We start from the raw sequence: 19,401 nt of genomic DNA, 5'->3' as shown, positions 1-19,401 counted from the left end.
TACTTGGCCCAATGACATGGTGTTAATAAAAGTAGAAACAGGACCTCAGTAGAAGGCCTCTGTCTTCCAGTCTGATAGCTTCTGCTATACCATCCTACCTGCTTTCAACTTATTTACTCCCTCCCAACACAATTTGTTCATGCATTAATTTAATTTCTACATGAGCTTCCAAACAAGCATTGATGGGTGGAGGGAAGACCCGGAAGTAAAATTTGGAGTGACTTATCACTATTTTCTGCTCCTGTTAACTTCCTCTTCACCTTACAGCCTGCCCGAGGTTATGTTAACCAAGTTTGGACAGTCAGCTAGTTCTGGTTTGTTTACAAACACTTGATGTTTGAAATCTAGGCATTATGTATCTCCACAGCAACTTTCGGGGTTTTTTGGTCAACTCTGGGACTGGGAATAGCTAAGCCACACATCCATTTCTCCCTTTGTTATGACTATTTTTTTCCAGCCATTTCCCTCTAGACATCCAGTCCCAAACATCTGAGCATCTGGGACGCCTCCCCAATGTGTTCCTCCTGCCCTTTTCACTTCTGAACAACTCTTTTTTCTTTCTTTCTTATTTTTTGGGGGAGGGGGAGTAAATCAGGGTAGTCTATAATGACACACTGTTTGCCCCAGCAATTCCCAATTCCCAGTAAAGTATCTACCATGTTGGGAATGTCCATTTTAACCTTAGTCCAGGGCTCCTACCAGGACACTGGGAACCCCTTCTTCAGGTGCAAGTGCTGAGCGAAAAGACTGAGGCCCTCCCCTAACCAAAAACAGAGGTGGGGACGCATGGTCCTTAGGTAAGGATGTAAGGGAATATTTACAGTAGTCACTTAAACACCTCGGCAAGGTCTCTGCCAGCTCAGAGAGCGGCCTTTAGGAGGCCTTGGGCTTAGGACAGAGCCCGACTTCAGATCCCACCCACAGAGCACAGAAGCTGGGAGGAGAGAAGCACCATCAGCTCCACATCACGTGACGCACTCCGTCCACAGCAGAGAGCGGCCTGGCTGGGAATGAGAGCAGAGGGAAGAGAATGCCATTCTTCTTTCCCTTATGGGTTTACACAGGACTATACTTAGAGGTTATGTGTGAATGAATGTGTGAGTGTCCCATGTATCTTTGTGGGGGTCTGTGTATACCCATCTGTGTGTGTACAGGGGAGTTAGTGTGTTTTCACAGATATTCACTGGACTCTTTAAAAACTCAGTATGTGTGTCTGCTAGTCACCCCTCAAAGGAGGCCAAATCTGGGGCTCTGATCCACACCCCAGAATGCTCTACAGAAATTGATGATCTGAGGACCGCCCTATGATCTCATTGAAAGCCTCTAGCAGGCAAACTTGAGAGAAAAGATTGGAGTCAGGAACTGAAAATGTTCACTTAAAAACCCCCTGTGTGGGCTTCCCTGGTGGCGCAGTGGTTGAGAGTCCACCTGTCTATGCAGGGGACACAGGTTCATGCCCTGGTCCGGGAAGATCTCACATGCCGCGGAGCGGCTGGGCCCGTGAGCCATGGCCGCTGAGCCTGCGCGTCCGGAGCCTGTGCTTCGCAGTGGGAGAGGCCCCAACAGTGAGAGGCCCGCGTACCGCAAAAAACAAACAAACAAAAAAATCCCTGTGGGTAGTTCCAACTCTTGTATGATTCTAGGACTATAAAAACAGTCCTATTTAGCATCAGTGTTTTAAAACATTTTCTCTTCTGTATTTTAATTACTTCACAGGGTCAGCTAGATAGTTTTATCATCATGTGGAGGGAAAGAATAAAGAGAGAGGAACGGCCTTCACCTGCCCCCTTGCAAATGGGGGGCATCCTATGAAAGGGGCTGTTTACAAGCTCTGGGCAGAGACCAGCGCGGTGCGCAGCACGCTGGGAGCTGCTGGCGGCAGAGCACATGGAGATGAGAAGCATCTGTGGGGCAGAACACCCAGGAATTGTGACAAACAACATGCCCTCTCTCCCAATATATGCCAAAGGAGTGTGGTCTTCCAGGGAACAAAGAGGCTGATGTTTGCATTGCAACACATATAAATTCTTTTTTGGCACTGGGTTGCTGTTAAAACCAATAAGATATCCTATGTCAGCCAGCTGTGGCTTATATAAACTGTATGAGAGTAAGGGTTCAACAGTTTTTAGGCTTTCAGATCAAGCTGGTGAGGAGGGTTAGAGACAAGGAAAGAAACACTGCTGAGTACCCACCATGTGGTAGGCCCAGTGCCAAGTGATTCACCCAAGCCTCACTATGAGGTCTCCACACCCCGAGGATGTGAATATTTACAGCCTCGTTTTGCAGATGCAGAAGCTGAGACTCAGGGAGATTAAGTAACCTGCCCAAAGTCACTCTTGTGTCAGTGATAAGGCCAGGCTTCAAATGGAGTCTGCCTGCCCCTCTGGATGAAAAGTATCCTGTATGTTTCAAGTGGCTGGATATAAGATAACGAATCTCTTTGAACTGTTATATATGGCATCACAGGCCTTGAAGGGTTTATATGATGGGATCATGGGGACCTGCTGATGGATTGCTGGCTGACCCTACAACGTACTGTCTGACTCAGCTTCCTTCATGCTGGCTTAGTTTAGAAAGCTCCAGATTCCTCAGGTTCGGGTCGTCCCCCCATACCATATGATAATGCAGTTCCGTCTTTGTGCCACTTGGTCAGAAAGCCAGTTAAAGGACCCCTTCTGCCACGTAGACAGGAAAGACTACAATACCTCTTCACTGCAAGGGCCAGGTTTTCCATTTCTGTGCTTTGAAGTTTGATCTCACGGATGAAGTTCTTTATAACATGTTCATATGGCTGAATTAGTCTTGGCTCCACGAGGTTGATGTTTTGATACAAGGTACTAACTTGCTCTTTTCTGCCAAAAGAATTAGATTAAAAATTAAATAAAACCGAGTAAAAAAAGTCAAAATTTCAGAATATTTTTTAGGAAAGAGACACATAAGAACCAAGGAAGAAAAATGTAACAATAGAATGACCAGAATGGAGGGAAGACAGCAGTCAGAGACGCTATTGCACTATTCTTCATATTATTATTATATTTTTAACAGTGGAAAAGCAACTTCATTTTTTTCCCCAGCTTTATTGAGATATGACTGACAAATAAAAATTGTACATATTTAGGTTGTACAGCGTGATTTTTTAAGGTGTACAGTGTGATGATTTAATATTAGAAGATGGAGGCCAGTGAGGGCAGTGGACATGCACAGGGAAGGACTGATAGGGAAGGATTTTTTTGTCACTGCTGGTTTTTTTTTCTTTCATAGAAAGTTAAATATATTTACAGAAAAATAGTTAGGTAGCAAACTAATTACTTAATAATATGTTCCACCAATCCCTATAAGACATACTTCAGACTTTATGATCATAAAAGTACATATACCTATTGTTTTATAGTCAGTTAAAAATTATTTCATATATATTATATTTATATGTGAGAATCCTCATACTTGTTATTATTAACATTTGTAAAAGACAAATATTTCAGAGTCATTTCAAAAGAAAACCTGGTAAGACTGGGCAGCTGTTCTGCTAGGGGATAAAGGAGTGAGTCAGTGAGGCTAGTGGTGTCCTTGACTCAAGTTTGGGAGCTGATGTTCTGAATGATACAGAGATAAGGCCACGTGAAGACACAGTCAGACCACCGTTGACAAGCCAGGAAGAGAGGCTCTCACCTCCAACCCTGCCAATACCTTGATCTCAAACTTCCAGTCTCCAGAATTGTGAGAAAATAAATCTCTGTTGTTTAAGCCACCCAGTCTGATATTTGTTATCAGAAATACCTAGGCAACCATAGCAAACAGTGAAAATTTCCAAGGTCACATAGTGACTGAGTGGCAGAATTGGGATTCAAACTCAGTCTGATACTGCAGATCACACAGTCAACCATTACATTATATTGCTTCCCAGTGGTGTTAAACATCTGAACCTTGGCAGAAGAAATGGGATTCAAAATCATTACACAGAACTATGAAACACTTCAAAATGTAAGGTATATATTAACCCAAAGCTTATTTAGGCATGGCCCTGAGGTGTCCACGTAGCTATAAACTCTCCCAGCTTTTCTCTTAGAAATGAACTGCTCGGGGCTTCCCTGGTGGCGCAGTGGTTGAGAGTCCGCCTGCTGATGCAGGGGACACGGGTTCGTGCACCGGTCCGGGAAGATCCCACATGCCGTGGAGCGGCTGGGCCCGTGAGCCATGGCCGCTGAGCCTGCGCGTCTGGAGCCTGTGCTCCGCAGCGGGAGAGGCCACAGCAGTGAGAGGCCCGCGTACCGCAAAAAATAAAAAAATAAATAAAAAAAAATAAACTGCTCGATGTGTGCAGAGGCCAATTATGATTGAAAAGAACTGCTCAACTGAAATATTATTAATAAACCTGCAGGAATAAGTCACTTTATTTGGTGATATAAGACACAGAAAGTTGCCATCATCCTTTCTGTCAGAGCTGAGTACAAATATTGGCTACAGTAGTGAGCCATATTTATTAAGGAGCAGCAAAACAAAAAAAAAAATCTCTACTCTTACATTGTCCCATGTAATTTCAATGTACAACAGGATCATTAACTTCCTTGCCTTTTGTCATTTACTGACCATCAGCGGTTTACAAAGCTAAAAACTTTCTCGTTAATAGGGACCTGCCTGTCAAGGACTGCCATTAAGATACTGTCACCAAGAGTCCTTGTTTCTTGGCTAACTGCACAGCAATAAAATGTTCAGAAGTAGATGTCTCCGAAAATTCCCTGAATTTCTGAAAATTTCTAAAATAAGAAAAGAACATAATGATTGTAAATTCTCTTGAGTCCTTTGCTGGTCCCGGTATTACACAGAATTTCAGGAATAGTTTACAGTGAAGTGTACAAATAGATTAATTATAGAAAATGTCTGCCACTAGCAGGAAATAAATTACATGGCTAACTGTTGTGTCAGAGACTAGCTGGATACTCATCTATGCTGCTTCTTTTTATAGGGCACACAGGGGAGAACTGACTCCTCAGAACCCTGGGCAGGCAGGTTGGAGCCATGTGACTAGTTGTGGCCAATGGAATGGGAGCAGAAATGATGTGTTTGCCACTTCCATGTTTGGCCCCTAAAATCATTTGTAAGATCCTCAGCTCTTATGCATTCTCATTATCCCTCTCTCATATCTATTTCTCTCTCTCTCTGTTTCTCCCCTCTCCCCCCTGCCCTCTCCTTCTCTGCCTCCCTCCTCATTTCCTCATCCTCATGGCCAAAGTGAAAAACTCCAATATGGTGAAACCATGTGATGAAATATGTTTGGATCACCACACGGAGGGAAACTGCTTGGGAAGGATGCCTGACCACATCAATATTCCCGATATGAGAGAAAGAAATGTTTGTATTTTGTAGAGCCTAAGGCTTGGAAGTTCTTTGTAAAACTTAACTTGCACTTAAAAAGTTGGCGTCATACTTTCCTAACTTGTTTTTTTAATCATCACCTTCCAGATTAAATTACTTTCTTAACTCCTTCCTTGATAGATTCATATTAAATAAATAATAAAACTTCTATGACCAGGGTGAGTCTTTACTGCCACCATCCATTCTCTTTCAAGGGAATAAAAGCCTATTCTGAAGCATTCATATAGTGAAGCAGACATTTATTAAGCACCTTACATAGGCAGTCCCAGCAGTGATCTCAGCTTTTAAATGTACTATTCACTTAATCCTGACAACAGCCTTATGAAGAAGTTATCACTAGTATCCTATTTACCACAGAGGAAACTGAGGTCAAGAGAGGTAAGTATCATTCTGGTACCAGAGCTAGGATTCCAATTCAGCCCATCTGGCTGCAGAGGAACTAGCTCTTCATACCAAAAGTAAGCGCTAATCTGCTTTTCAGGGGTCCCAAGTGCATGTCTCCATTTAAAAAACTTTGATGTACCAAGATTTTTTGAAAATTATTTTAGAGGATAGGTATTATTGCTACAAGCACCATCTACATTACAAAGGGACTCCTTTAACGAATGAAGGCACAACTAAGATTAAGATGAGATAATCTGATCAATTCTTATTTACCTAAAGCTATTTGGGGAAAGCACTACTGTACACAGTGAGGCACACTCCCTTCTCCCCCTCCTTTTGTCTGCTTGGTTCATTCGGTCCTTATCTGTGAAACTAAAGCATCTGGATTATGCCTAGAGACTGCAATGCAGTGCACATGGCGATTTTCACACCTGATGCAAAAAACAAAAACAAAAAATACTTTACCTTAACAAGATACTACGTGGTCCCTCTATGTAAGATTTAAATGCTGTGCCCTGTACAGGCAGCTAAACACCTATGGATTCTTCAGCTCAACAGACTGGGTGCCATTACTTGGTACCAAGACAGTCTTTTTGTTCTGCTCCCGAGATTACAGGAGTCACCAGTCTCTCCCAGTGTCCTTGCTCCTGACGTTAAACAAGCAGACCACACAATGCTGCACACACAGCTCTGTTTACTCCTGACCCTCACCCAGGGTGGTGCCTCTGGGTGCGGAAAAGGGTGCCCAGTAGTGACAAGACTTAAGTCCAGGGCCTCATATAAGACAACTATGCTTGGATTCACAAATACCATGCAAACCTGTTTACAGGTGTACCAGACAAATACTGGGTAAAGATTAAGGGTCAGGTCATGCACGTTAGTCAGCCAAGATGAAAAACAGTCTCTGCTTCTGTTTGAAGAGAGCCACTCACGCTAAAAATAATCTAATTTATATCTTAAGGAAAGAGATCAAATGAAATGAGAAAGACACACCCTGGATTACCAACTGGTTTTAGATCTGAGCTTTTTCATCATTTTGTTCAATAAATTACAAGACGATTTGTTTGAAAGACAGTGATAATGGCAAACTGCTGATGAAAGATTCACAACTTAAAAATTTTAAATGATCCCTGGGAAATAAGCATTGTAAATTGCAAATATTCCCACTGAAGCTGAGAGATAAATTACCTGAATTTAGGAGGAAAAAAATAGGTATAATTAAGATTGGTAAAAATTTTAAATGTCACACACTTCCACAGGATTTACATTTTACTTAGAAGAGCACATATTTATCTATGGTTATGTATTTGTAATGTAGTAAGGCCAGTATTTAGAATGCCTGGACACCTCTGGTCTCAGGACAGCTCTGGGAAATAGTCAAGTGCAGACAACATCATTCCAGGCTAAAGAACACGGTGACCCAGTAAGGTTGGTAGGAAAATTGGACCTTAGATTCAAAGTCTTGCTGCTTTAAGCACTGAAATAGAGAGCTAACCAATTTATTCAAACTGTAAGTTACATAGATCTAAAACCCTAAATGGTTCTCTGTGGACAAAAGCAAATAGTATTCAATGTCTACGTCATCCTACACTAGGGATGGCTGGAAGAAAACTGACACTATGACCCTAACATCTGAGCATGGGAAATTAAATATCCAGGCAATCCAAAGGGCACTATGTTAGATCCTGGAAATAAAATGCTAAGAAACATACTGAGTACCTTCCCTCATTGGGCTCACCATGAAGATTAAGTACAAGACGCTCTGACAGCATAGAGCAGGTGAACATGACCAAGCCTTGCAGTATGATGACCTGAAAGATGAGTAGATGCCAACTAGGCAGAAGTGGGGTAGGGGTGGCCTGTTCCAGGAACCAATAACCATAGGTTGAGGGGTTTGAGGGCAGGGGAGGGGCCAGCAGCAGTTCCTGTAAATGGAAGAAGCTGGTGAGGCTGAAGAGCTTAGAGTGGGGGAGGGACCAGCAGCATCAGATTGGGGGAGAAGTTAGCAAGAGCCAGATGACTGCACAGAGCCTGAAAAAGCACAGTAAAGACATGGGAGAGGGGCAGTTATTCTGAGAGGGCGGTAAGGTGCTGGAAGGTTTGAAGGAAGAGACCACATGATCAAGTGTGCATCTTAACCATTCTCAACTTCTCAGAGTTTTGGCTGCAGCAGAGAATTAAGTGAAGGATTTTGAAACAGGTTTGCAGATAGGAAGGTAAATCTAAGTCTACTGTAATTTAATCCAGAAATGTGGGACTTCAGGAGTTTTCACTAGCTTCTACTTTCCTTTATTATAGAATGTGTAAAATTATAGACAACTAAAATCTTATCATATAGACAGATCAATGAAACAGAAGAGAGCCCAGAAATAGACCTACATAAATACAGTCATTGACAAAGGACCAAGGACAACACAATGAAGCAAAGACAGTCTTTCAACAAATGGTGCTGGTACAACTGGACATCCACATGGCAAAATAATGAACCTAGACACAGATCTTACACCCTTCATAAAAACTAACTCAAAGTGGATCACAGATATGGATGTAAAATGCAAAGTTATCATACTCCTAGAAGATAAGCCTAGGAGAAAACCTAGATGGCCTCAGATAGGGCGATGCCATATTAGATACAACACCAAAGGCATGATCCATGAAAGACATAATTGATAACCTAGTCTTCATTAAAATTAAAAACTGCTCTGCAAAAGACAATGTCAAGAGAATGAGAGGATAAGCCATAGACTGGGAGAAAATATTTGCAAAAGACACATCTGATAAAGGACTGTTATCCAAAATATAAAAAGAACTCTTAAAACTTAACAGTAAGAAAAACAACCTGATTACAAAATTGGTCAAAGACCTTAACTGACACCTCACCAAAGCAGATATACAGATGGCAAGTAAGCATAAAAAGGATACTCTATAAAAGTTAATAAAAAAGCAACTATACTCCAATAAAAATTAATGAAAAAATATAGTCTACATCATATGTCATCAGGGAAATGCAAATTAAAACAGCAACAAACTATCACTACACGCCTATTGCAATGGCGAAAATCCAGATCACTGACAACACTAAATGCTAATGAGGATGTGGAGCAACAGGAACTCTCATTCATTGCTACTGGGCATGCAAAATAGTACAGCCACTTTGAAGACAGTTTGGCAAATTTTAATAAAACTAAGCATTCTTTTACCATATGATCCAGAAATTGTGTTCCTTGGTATTCGCCCAAAGGAGATGAAAACTTATGTCCACACAGATGTTTATAGCAGATTTATTCATAATTGCCCAAACTTGGAAGTGACCAAGATGTCCCTTAGTAGGTGAATGGATTTTAATAAACTGTGGCACATCCAGACAATGGAATATTATTCAGCATCTAGACAATGGAGTATTTTTCAGCACTAGAAAGAAATACACTATCAAGCCATGAAAAGGCATGGAGGAACTTTAAATGCATATTACTAAGAAAAAGAAGCCAATCTGAAAAGACTACATACTTTATGATTCCAACTACATGACATTCTGGAAAAGGAAACACTTGGAGACAGTAAAAATATCATTGGTTGCCGGTGGTTGGAGGGGAGGGATGAATAGGCGGAGCACAGAGGATTTTTAAGGCAGTGAAATACTTCACATCATACTATAATGATGGCTACATATCAGTGTATGTTTGTCCAAATCCACAGAATATACAACAGCAAGAGTGAACCCTAACGTAAAGTAAGGAATTGGGGTGATAATGATGTGAAAATGTAGGTTCATCAATTTGAACAAATGTACCACTCTGGTGGGAGTTGTTGATAATGGGGAGGCCGTGCATGTGTGGGAGCAGGGGGTGTATAGGAAATCTGTGTACCTTCTTCTTAATTTTGCTGTGAACTTAAAACTGCTCTAAAAAATAAAGTCTTTTTAAAATCTGATAGTTTATTTCTCTTTGGGAATAAGGATAATGAGTATATTCCTATTCAGGTGACACCAACTGATCTTCTTAGCTGCCCTGAACAAACCATACTGTCATTTAGTCAGTTGAGGGGGAAAGGCTTAGCCTCTTTCCCCCTTACAAGTTAAGTGAAAATGAATGATTTTAAAATGTACTCTTATTACATAGTACACATACTTTCAGAATAAACCTCAACTGACTGGAAAATAAATTCCAACAGCCAAAATCCAGCTGTGCTGCTAGAACAGGGCAGCATCAGTTCTCTTTTGGAGGTTCAAGTCTTGCTTTCCAGACAGGATGTACCTCTGACCACTAACAGCCTCACACTGGCCACCTGTTTCTCACAACAGGTTTTGCTCTTCATTAACTCAGTTACAGAATGGTGATCTGGCTCTCCCTTCTAGAAAAAACAAACAATGGTTTATTCAACCTGGTCCCACTGCCCCCCAGACTGGAAACACAACCAATCCAGTGGCCTGGGCTTTTCTGAGCTGTTTTGCTGCTGCTGAGTCAGAGGATGACCTAGTTCAGGTAACCAACCACTGCTGCCTCTACTCCAGCACCCCCAGCCCGAACACATCTCCCGCGGGTAAAATTCCTCCTGGATTCACGTCACCCTGAAAAAATATTTTACTTGCCTAAGTACTTATTTGGGAAACATTTCCCAAAAGGTTTTAAAATGGAAACTTCCTGGAAGGTGAGCATGTTAACTAGATTTATGCAAAGTCTAGAAACATTTCAAATTGCAAATTGCTTCCTATTTAAAATCACTGAAATTTAGTTACTGGGAGTTTGCCAATGGAGGGAGGAAGACAAGCAAGAGGTACTGTGCTGAAGGTTCAAGGACGGCACACTCGAAACAGCTGAGGGCTCCTGAAGCCAGGAAGGAGGAGTGCACGGGGTAAGTGTAATGGCCTGGCTAAATTCACATGCTTCCTCAGCACATCCCGGGCCTTGTGAGAAACACTTAACCTCTTGAGCTCCAGTTTCCTCAGTTATAAAGTGGGTATAGTACTTGAACCTACCACGAAATGTGAGGATTAACCCAACTGGAGCACAGACAACAGGGCAAGGAATGCTGTAGGTAATTGATAAACATTAGCCATTGTCACGCTTCCTCTCGACTCCTCTACCCCAATGAGTTAGAGAGAAGTAGGTGGTTATCTCCTGTCTGCTTCTATGTTGTGTATTGGAAAAGGGCTGAAAGGAAGAAAGCCGTGTGGCGTGGAAGCCCCTTGGACTGAAATGTTGTCTTATGGGGCCAGGGCAGGGGAAACTGAAAAGTGAGAGTTGGGTCACGCTCGAGGTCAGTCTGCAAAGCTTATATAGTCCAGGGGTCAGTAAACCTTTTCTTTAAAGCACCAGATATAAAATACTTACCACCTCTGTTGCAACTATTTAACTCTGCCATTGTAGCATGAAAGCAGCCATAGACAACAATCAACAAATGAGCTTGGTTGTGCTCCACTAAAACTATTTACACAAACAGGCAGAGGGCCAAATGGGCCTTACTTTGATCCCTGTTATACAGTCTATTAGCATAAGGCCCTGAGCACAGGAATGGGGATGGGGCAATGCAGACCTAACCCTTCTGTACCCAGGAACACAGGCCTTTGCTCTCACCCTGTCCCTAGGTCCATATCAAATTTTTTCATTTATGGGCATCACATTATCAATGTGCTTATATTGTAGACAGTGGGCAGGTATATGTGGGAATATGTATCTTTCTTACCTTATAATGCACATTCACTCTCCCAATATTTCTATCAATTTACCTTGAGTCAAGTTAAATGTAGGCATTTAATCTAGTAATGTTAGTGCAACTATGTGTATTATAGTTATTTTTCACTGAAAATTTTTATTCAGGAAAGATAGGGGTTGGGGAGAAAATAAAGAGTGCCATATCAGTTTCTATGCTAAATTTTCCCTTTAGATGACATCTATCACCTTCCCAGGTTTGCCAGGAACAATTCCAATTTAAGCCTGCTGTCCTGTAGCATTTATCCAGAATTTCCCCTTTTCTGTAATCAAAAAGTTGCATTAACAGGTAGTAACTGTTATTAAACTGTGTACTAACTATACATTAAAGGTTTTCTTAAGCATTAAAGTTATTAACAGCTGCATTAAAATAAGCCAGGGTGAGTTAGTGGATGTGCGCTTTTTACCTTCAGCGTTCACCTGGTAGCGTGATACATTTGTGCAGTGAAAAGACTTCTCGCTAATGTGCTGCTAAATCAGAAGACAATCAGTGATAAACCCATCTCTCCTTTCCTGACTCTCTCTAGACACAATGTAACTAAGACTTTCTTTTCAGGAGCAGGAAACAGGAATACTCACTGATAAAGCAAATTAAGCTTGGACAAGAGAAGCTGGAGACAGATAACTCCTACGGGTCTCGATGGTGATGGAGAAAGATGGAGGGGTCTGACCTGCGGGCCACCTGGAAAACCAGCCAGTTGTGCCGCTACCCGCAGATAGATGCACAGTGCTGCCGGGCAGCCATTTGGCCACATCAATGGGAAATTAGGAAATTACAGGCACAGTGTACAGGAAATAGGTACCAAAAACACAAGTTGGAGAGTCCTGCCACAGAGCAACAGAAAGTAACTAGAATGTTTTAACTACTGTGATTTAACCATTTTTAGTGTGGCTTAAACATATAACCAGTTATTTTACTGGATGGTAATGCTTTTACATTTTGCAGTAAATCCTTTTAGCAGCAATGACCCCACAAGACAAACAAAGATGCATGCTTAATAAAAAGTTCAGTACCAAATTTCCTTTCCTCAAGAATGATGGTGATAACCGTGTAACTTGCTTGAAATATTTAACTGTCACAGCCAAGAGGAGCCTCAGGAGGCATGACAACTAAGTATAATGTGGTGTCCTGGTGGAATGATGGAACCAAAAAAAGGGTATTAGGGAAAAACTGAGGAAATCTGAATAAAGTATAGAATTTCATTACTAATAATGTATCAGTATCATTTCATTAATTTTAACAAATTACTACACCAATGCAAAATGTCATAAATGAGGGAAAGTGGGTGCAGGTTATATAGGAACTCTCTGTACCATCTTCACAATTTTTCTGTAAACCTGACAACATTCTTTAAAAATAGGCTTATTAAAAAAAAGTCTGTCAGCATTTATCCTCCACTAGAGTGAATTAGAGTGATATCATTAACCACATGAACCAGAAGACACAAATCTCCTGAAGAAGCATCAGCATCTACATGTTTTAAATTTATATTCTGTACCAAAATCGTTACGAAGTTGAAAAGGCCTACAATTCTGAAGCATCTAAGTATGGGAAAACATTCAAAAGAGTCATAAATGGAGACAATTTATTTGACAAGTCTTGTCTTATAAAAGCTAAGAAACTTGTCAAAGGTTTTGTCAAAGAAAGTACTTTGAAGGGAGGCAAAAACAGAACTTGTGACAATCAAGGGCTAGGGCTGAACTATTTACAAAAGTCGATATTCATACATGTCCGTACCAAAAAAAAAATTGAGAATATCCTGTTTAGTAGAATCTGCTCTAAGCTTATCACAGAATTTGCTCTTGAAGTGCTCTTCAGCCCTTGCACACAGAATAATTTTCTTAATTAAAAACGTGACCCACAGAAAAAAGTCAATTGCTGATGTCAACAATTTCAAATTTAATAATCATAAAATGTAACTCCAAAGAAGATTACAAGCAATTTTATGGAGGAAAAAAGCATAATAAGACCACGTTGGAAAAAATATATATTCTTCAAAAAAGTATCAGAGATAGATGAATAAGCAACAGATTAAAATACTTAAATATTTTCCAAAACTACTCTGCTTTGCAATTTTTAAATGTTCACATATTTATTAAAAGATTTTCTTTGCACTAATGTACCTAAAAATTTTTATATATTTTAGAAATAACTTTATTTTTTATTAAAAATTTTTTATATAGAACTGTTTTATAGAACCACATATATAATAAAAGCAATTATTCAGACAAAATAATATTTCAATAATATTAGATAATTTTAAGTATATTAGTTCTCATTTTATTCATAGGAAAATTCTGGTTTGGAGAATCAATTTTACAGCTTCTACTTTCCTATCTCATGTCCTTCAAACGTCCCATCTTCTAAACACTTTAGGCGCTCACTGTCCTCAAATATTTTGCACAGTGCCCAACACACAATACATAAATTTTCAAAAAAGGAGACAAATATGTTATCTTGGTTGATTTCAAATTATCCCATTCCTTAACTTTTTTTTTTCCAATTTTTGAGACTGAAAAGAGTTGGGAAACAACTTTATCTCTCCCTAGTCAAAGAATATTTTAATCTTACTCTCTGATCAAAACAAAACTTTCTGTAACTCCTATCTAGAAATCAAACTCTGCACATCAGTCAAGGCTCTCTCAAAAGTTGCCTCTTCCATGAAGCCTGCTCTGAATGATTCAACCACAAGAAATCCTTCCCGTGCCACATTTCATCTGAAGCTCTATGTACTGAGTTTTTTGTGGATGTTTGATCTTCCCAGTTACCCTATCAGTCTCCACATCCCTTGCAGCACCCAGAGATCTGACCAGCAACAGATCCTGCATTATGAATGAATGAGGCCGGAGCCTAGGGAAGGCGGACACAGTGCGGGGTAGAGTGGAGAAGGTGGGAGCTTTGTACTGGATCTGAGGCAGGCTAAGGACTCTGCCTCACGGAGGGTAGACAGTGGTGAGGAGGGAGCAGATGAGCCTTGCTGGGCACAGGGTCAGGAAGGAGACAAGCTGGTATATCTGACTGCCAAGCTGAATAGGGTCAATTCCCTTCACAACACAGTGAGAAAGGAGAGATTCTAGAAGCACACCGGGTTGCATCTAAAATCTACATGCAAGGGCATACACTCCTCTTCAACCTGCTGGCTGCCTTTTGCCTTGATTTAATTTTCCCCTTTCTCCTTTCACACTGTTTCCAACAGGGAAGCAGCCAATATTTGCTATATAACATACATTAAGAAAGCTGAAGAGAGTCAAAAATCGTCAACTGGAGAAAATGTCCTGTGGGGATTTCTAACTAATATTTCTGATACACAGAGACCCCTTCCTTTTCTTCCACTTCAGATTTGTGTGTTTGTGGGTTGAGGATGCTGAAATCAGAACTCCATCCAAGCTAAATGGCTAAAACAATATGGTGAATCCTAAATATATTTCAATAATAAATTAGGATGCATTTTAAACAAAATAATGTTTAAGTTTATAGATATTATTATATATGTGAGTTCTAAAAACAAATTAAATCACATGATTTAATGAAGATCAACATGGACTTATTAAAATATTACATTATATAAATAACCCATCACAAGCTTCTACGAAGATGAGGATTTGCTTGTCTTTCTAAAATCTCCCAAAGACTTCTTACTATATACCACAGAAACATGAGTACCAGCAAAGAACTCATTTTCTCTCCTAAAATGAGCATATTCTGGGATATAAGTGAATTCTATCTGTTCACTCAGCAGTAAACTTTTTTTTTAATTTAACTTCTTTATTGGAGTCTAATTGCTTTACAATGTTGTGTTAGTTTCTGCTGTATAACAAAGTGAATCAGCTATACGTATACATATATCCCCATATCTCCTCCCTTTTGTGTCTCCCTCCCACCCCTCTAGGTGGTCACAAAGCATCGAGCTGATCTCCCTGTGCTATGCAGCTGCTTCCTACTAGCTAGCTATTTTACATTTGGTAGTGTATGTATGTCAATGCTACTCTCTCACTTCGTCCCAGCTTACCCTTCCCCTTCCCCATGTCCTCAAGTCCATTCTCTACATCTGTGTCTTTATTCCTTTCCTGATCCTAGGTTCATCAGAACCATTTTTTTTTTAGATTCCATATATATGTGTTAACATACGGTATTTGTTTTTCTCTTTCTGACTTACTTCACTCTGTATGACAGATTCTAGGTCCATCCACCTCACTACAAATAACTCAATTTCGTTTCTTTTTATGGCTGAGTAATATTCCATTGTATATATGTGCCACATCTTCTTTATCCATTCATCTGTCGATGGACACTTAGGTTGCTTCCATGTCCTGCCTATTGTAAATAGAGCTGCAATGAACATTTTGGTACATGACTCTTTTTGAATTATGGTTTTCTCAGGGTATATGCCCAGTAGTGGGATTGCTGGGTCATATGGTAGTTCTATTTTTAGTTTTTTAAGTAAACTTACTTCTTGAATTCGTATTTAATGTATATTGAATAACTGCTACTAACTATTGAATGACTGGCATTTAACTCTAAATTATTATTGATATCATGAAAGGATAACTGTTAGGTACATAAGCTACAGTCACATTGTCTTCAACAGTTAAATCTCGACCTTATGCTTGAGTATACATGATACTGGCAAGGAAATCTGTTGGAGATTGTACACAACCTGCTCTGGCCTTCTTAAAAGTCTTTCTGAAAGGTTATAAGAGTTAGCCCTGATACTCATGTAGTTAAATGAGAATTTCTTTTCTATGACATCTTTGAACTATCTTAAAACTATTTGTATACATGTAGTGTTTGTTTAGTTACAGTACAAAAATATCACAGAAAAAATTTTAATCTACTTTTAAGAATCATTGACTTTTACCTACCTACCTTGCTACCTAACCATTGACTTTTACCTACCTACCTTGCTACCTAACCATCAAAAACCAATAATGGTTTTCCAGTCTCTCTGTTTATGCAGAGATGGACAAAAAAATATCAAAATAACGCAAAATTAGTTGTAGAGATTTTCTTACAAATTTTCTTGAACACACTTCCCCTCTAAAATGAAATGTTGTTGACATCTTTAATTTTGACATTTCAACAGTTAAAACCCTTTGAGAGGTTCTTGGTCTCATTCAACGATGCCTAGGGTATATTTTCCACAAGATAGAAGTTTCCTGAGATACACTCCACTGCTCATCAACTTTGCACTTCATTGCTTCCCTAGCAACCTGCAGAGAAGTTTAATTACTTTTTCATTTGATTTTCTGAAGAACCAAAGGGTGATTTTCTGGAATGTGATTTAAAAAAAAAGGTAGCCAAAAAAAGCTATTAAAATCTGACTTTTCCACATTATACCAGAATCAGCTGCCCTGAAAACTAGTCCACTTCTGTGCTCCCAGAGCCACAGTCCACTGGAAGAGCAACCAACCTGCAGATTTGCAAACACTATCTCCTGAAGGAATCTGACCTCAACCCCTCTGGAGAGCCAAGAAAAGAGAAACCGATCTTTTCTCGAGTCATCATCTTAATTCACTGGTTCATCAGATAATGAAAAAGCAATTTCAGTCAACTGTGCATTTACATTTATTTCAGTTTACATTTTTCATCTGAAACCTTTATTTTGTCCTTGTTTCCAGTTCTGCTTCCCTGGGGTATGAGCTGCCCTCTCTCGCCTGGTGTGGATAACATCCCTTCTGGAGTGTACAACTGGCCTAAAACCTACTAAACAAAATGGAAATAAAAGCTGAATGGTTGCTTTAAATCCTATACTTACATTAAAACATTTACAGTTTTTCTGTACTGGTACCCTGGACTGTCGTATGTTTCTATTAAACATCTAATGTGACTTTTTTATTGTGTTAATATCTTATTCAGATTGTTGTATAAGTGGTACTAAAGAAGGAGCTGTAATAGGTGATTACAATAATCGGCCTGAGTGGACAAGGAGAACCTCACAAAGCAGCAGTATCTGTTTACCTCCATGTACAGTTTTTGTAGCATTTCTTTTCAAAGAAAAGAGCATTAAAAATAATTTCAATAAGCAACTATTGATCTGGGGCCCAAGACCCAGGTGCGAGACTTGCCAGACTCCTGTGGATTCATCTCAGCATAACACCATGCCTACTCTTGGCTAGGTGCGTACTTCTCACATGTATTCATGATAATATAAATCCACGTTTTGTGCTTACTTTTCTTTTTCTTTTTCTTGGAGTATAATTGCTTTACAATGTTGTGTTAGTTTCTGCTGTACAATGACGTGAATCAGCTATGTGTATACCTATATCCCCTCCCTCTTGGACCTCTTCTGCATGGGATAATTTCTACAAAGACAATTAGAACTACAGTGTCTACCTTGGGGAACTTCCAAAATGGACGAAAGGGGGCAAGGAGTTAAAATATAAATAAAAATGGAAAAGGACTAAAACCGCCAAAAAAAAATTAAGTTCAAAACGACGGCAGCACTCCAGCCATTTGAAGCTCAGGCATCTGGCACTGAGAAGAATACAAAAGCAGACAAAGTCAGGAGAGGACGAACAGCGGCCTGTGAGCCACCTCCTTGGCACAGGAATAACATGCATTCAAAGGGGTTCTGAACACAGTTCTAATTCATCTGATCAGTTTGCTTTCTGCATCTTCAGTAAACGAAGGTACCGAGGAAGGAAGGAAGAACTGACAACAGTAAACCGTCACCTGGCAGCCTGACAGCAAGAACAGAAAATGCACACAGGAACTCGAAAAGCCAAACTGAACTGCCATCCCCACAAATCCTGGGGATATGCTACACCACAGCCCGGGATGAAACTCAGCTTCATAATGATGACCCTGAGTTAGCAAGGAAAGCTGAAGTTATTTTGAAAACAGTTATTAAAAGCAAGGCACTGTGTGAGTCCATATGCTTGCCAAAAGATGGACTGCCCATCGCGGCACGCTATGTAATAGCCACAAAGTAGAAATGACCCAAATGGCCGTGAAAAGTAAAATGGATAAACTGCGATATCTTCACACAATGAAGAGAGAAAATGACAGATCTACAACTACAGGCTCACAAGCATGATGGTGAGTGCAAGAAGCCAGACCTATGTAGTAAGGAAAAAAACACCCAAGAAATCATGCCGGGGGGTCAGGGAGGGGCTATGGTGACGGGAAGGGAGCACGGGGCTTCTAGGTGCATGCTGTTTCTAGATCTGGATGCCAAATATGACAGTGTTCCATCTGTGAAGAGTCAGCAAGCCGTATACGAAGCTCCTTGCACTCTTCTGTAGGTGTATTTGTCTCTGAGGAACACGTTCACAAAATATTACACAATATATTCGAGGAAGTATATATTTTTTATCTTCATGGGAAATTCAATCACAAACACAATTTGGATTTCATTTCAGAGGCAACCCAAGGCAAAATTTGAAGCACGTGATGTTTATCTTTTCTACCTCAGTTCCACATTCTCTTCCTGGGGCTTTTCTACGTTTTGAATAGCAGCTCCCAACCCAACGTGGCTGCATTCCACACCCTCAATTCTCATTTCCTCAGCAGAGTTGAAGACATGCACGAGTCTCCCAGGGATCTTGTTAAAACGCAGATGCTTCAGTAGGCCTGTGGTGGGGCCTACAGTCTGCGTTGCTGGAAGAGCTCCCAGGTGTGGCCAGTGTTGCTGGTCTGAGGCCCTGAGCTGCAGAGCCTGAGAAAAGATGTGATTTAAAACCAGCTCCTGGGAGCTGAATAATGCCTGTCCTGGGAAACTGAGCATGGAACTCACAGCTTCCTTACGGCTGAGTTTTAGGACCTGTATCTGGTGGAACATTTTGGGCTTCCCTGTGCCTCTCAATTTGCATCCGTGTTAGCTCTACCAACTCAGGGACAAAAACTAGCAGTTGGGGACAGAAAAGTAAGAACCTGTTCCTACTCTGGGGATTTTTGTACAATTTCTCATTAAAACTTCACCTTTGGACTTCTTAG

General features: G+C 40.3%; 1 protein-coding gene across 7 annotated transcripts in view; it reads right to left on the bottom strand.

Annotated features, from left to right (window-relative positions):
• Positions 1 to 19,401, bottom strand: part of RASEF (RAS and EF-hand domain containing) — a 75,930-nt gene that overhangs the window by 43,032 nt on the left and 13,497 nt on the right. For all 7 annotated transcript variants that reach the window (XR_016393533.1, XR_016393532.1, XR_016393534.1 and 4 more), the window contains exon 2: positions 2,706 to 2,852. Coding sequence is in view for 4 of the 7 variants with exons in the window: in XM_022551669.3 (XP_022407377.1) it covers positions 2,706 to 2,852 (147 nt within the window). In the remaining 3 variants the exon portion in view is untranslated. The remainder of the gene's footprint in view (positions 1 to 2,705; positions 2,853 to 19,401) is intronic.

Source organism: Delphinapterus leucas, chromosome 6 (genome assembly GCF_059928025.1).
Source record: "Delphinapterus leucas isolate spDelLeu-1000000601 "Yukka" chromosome 6, BTC_Dleu_Yukka2, whole genome shotgun sequence".
NCBI lineage: Eukaryota > Metazoa > Chordata > Mammalia > Artiodactyla > Monodontidae > Delphinapterus > Delphinapterus leucas.
This window is presented reverse-complemented; position numbering and strand designations above follow the sequence as displayed.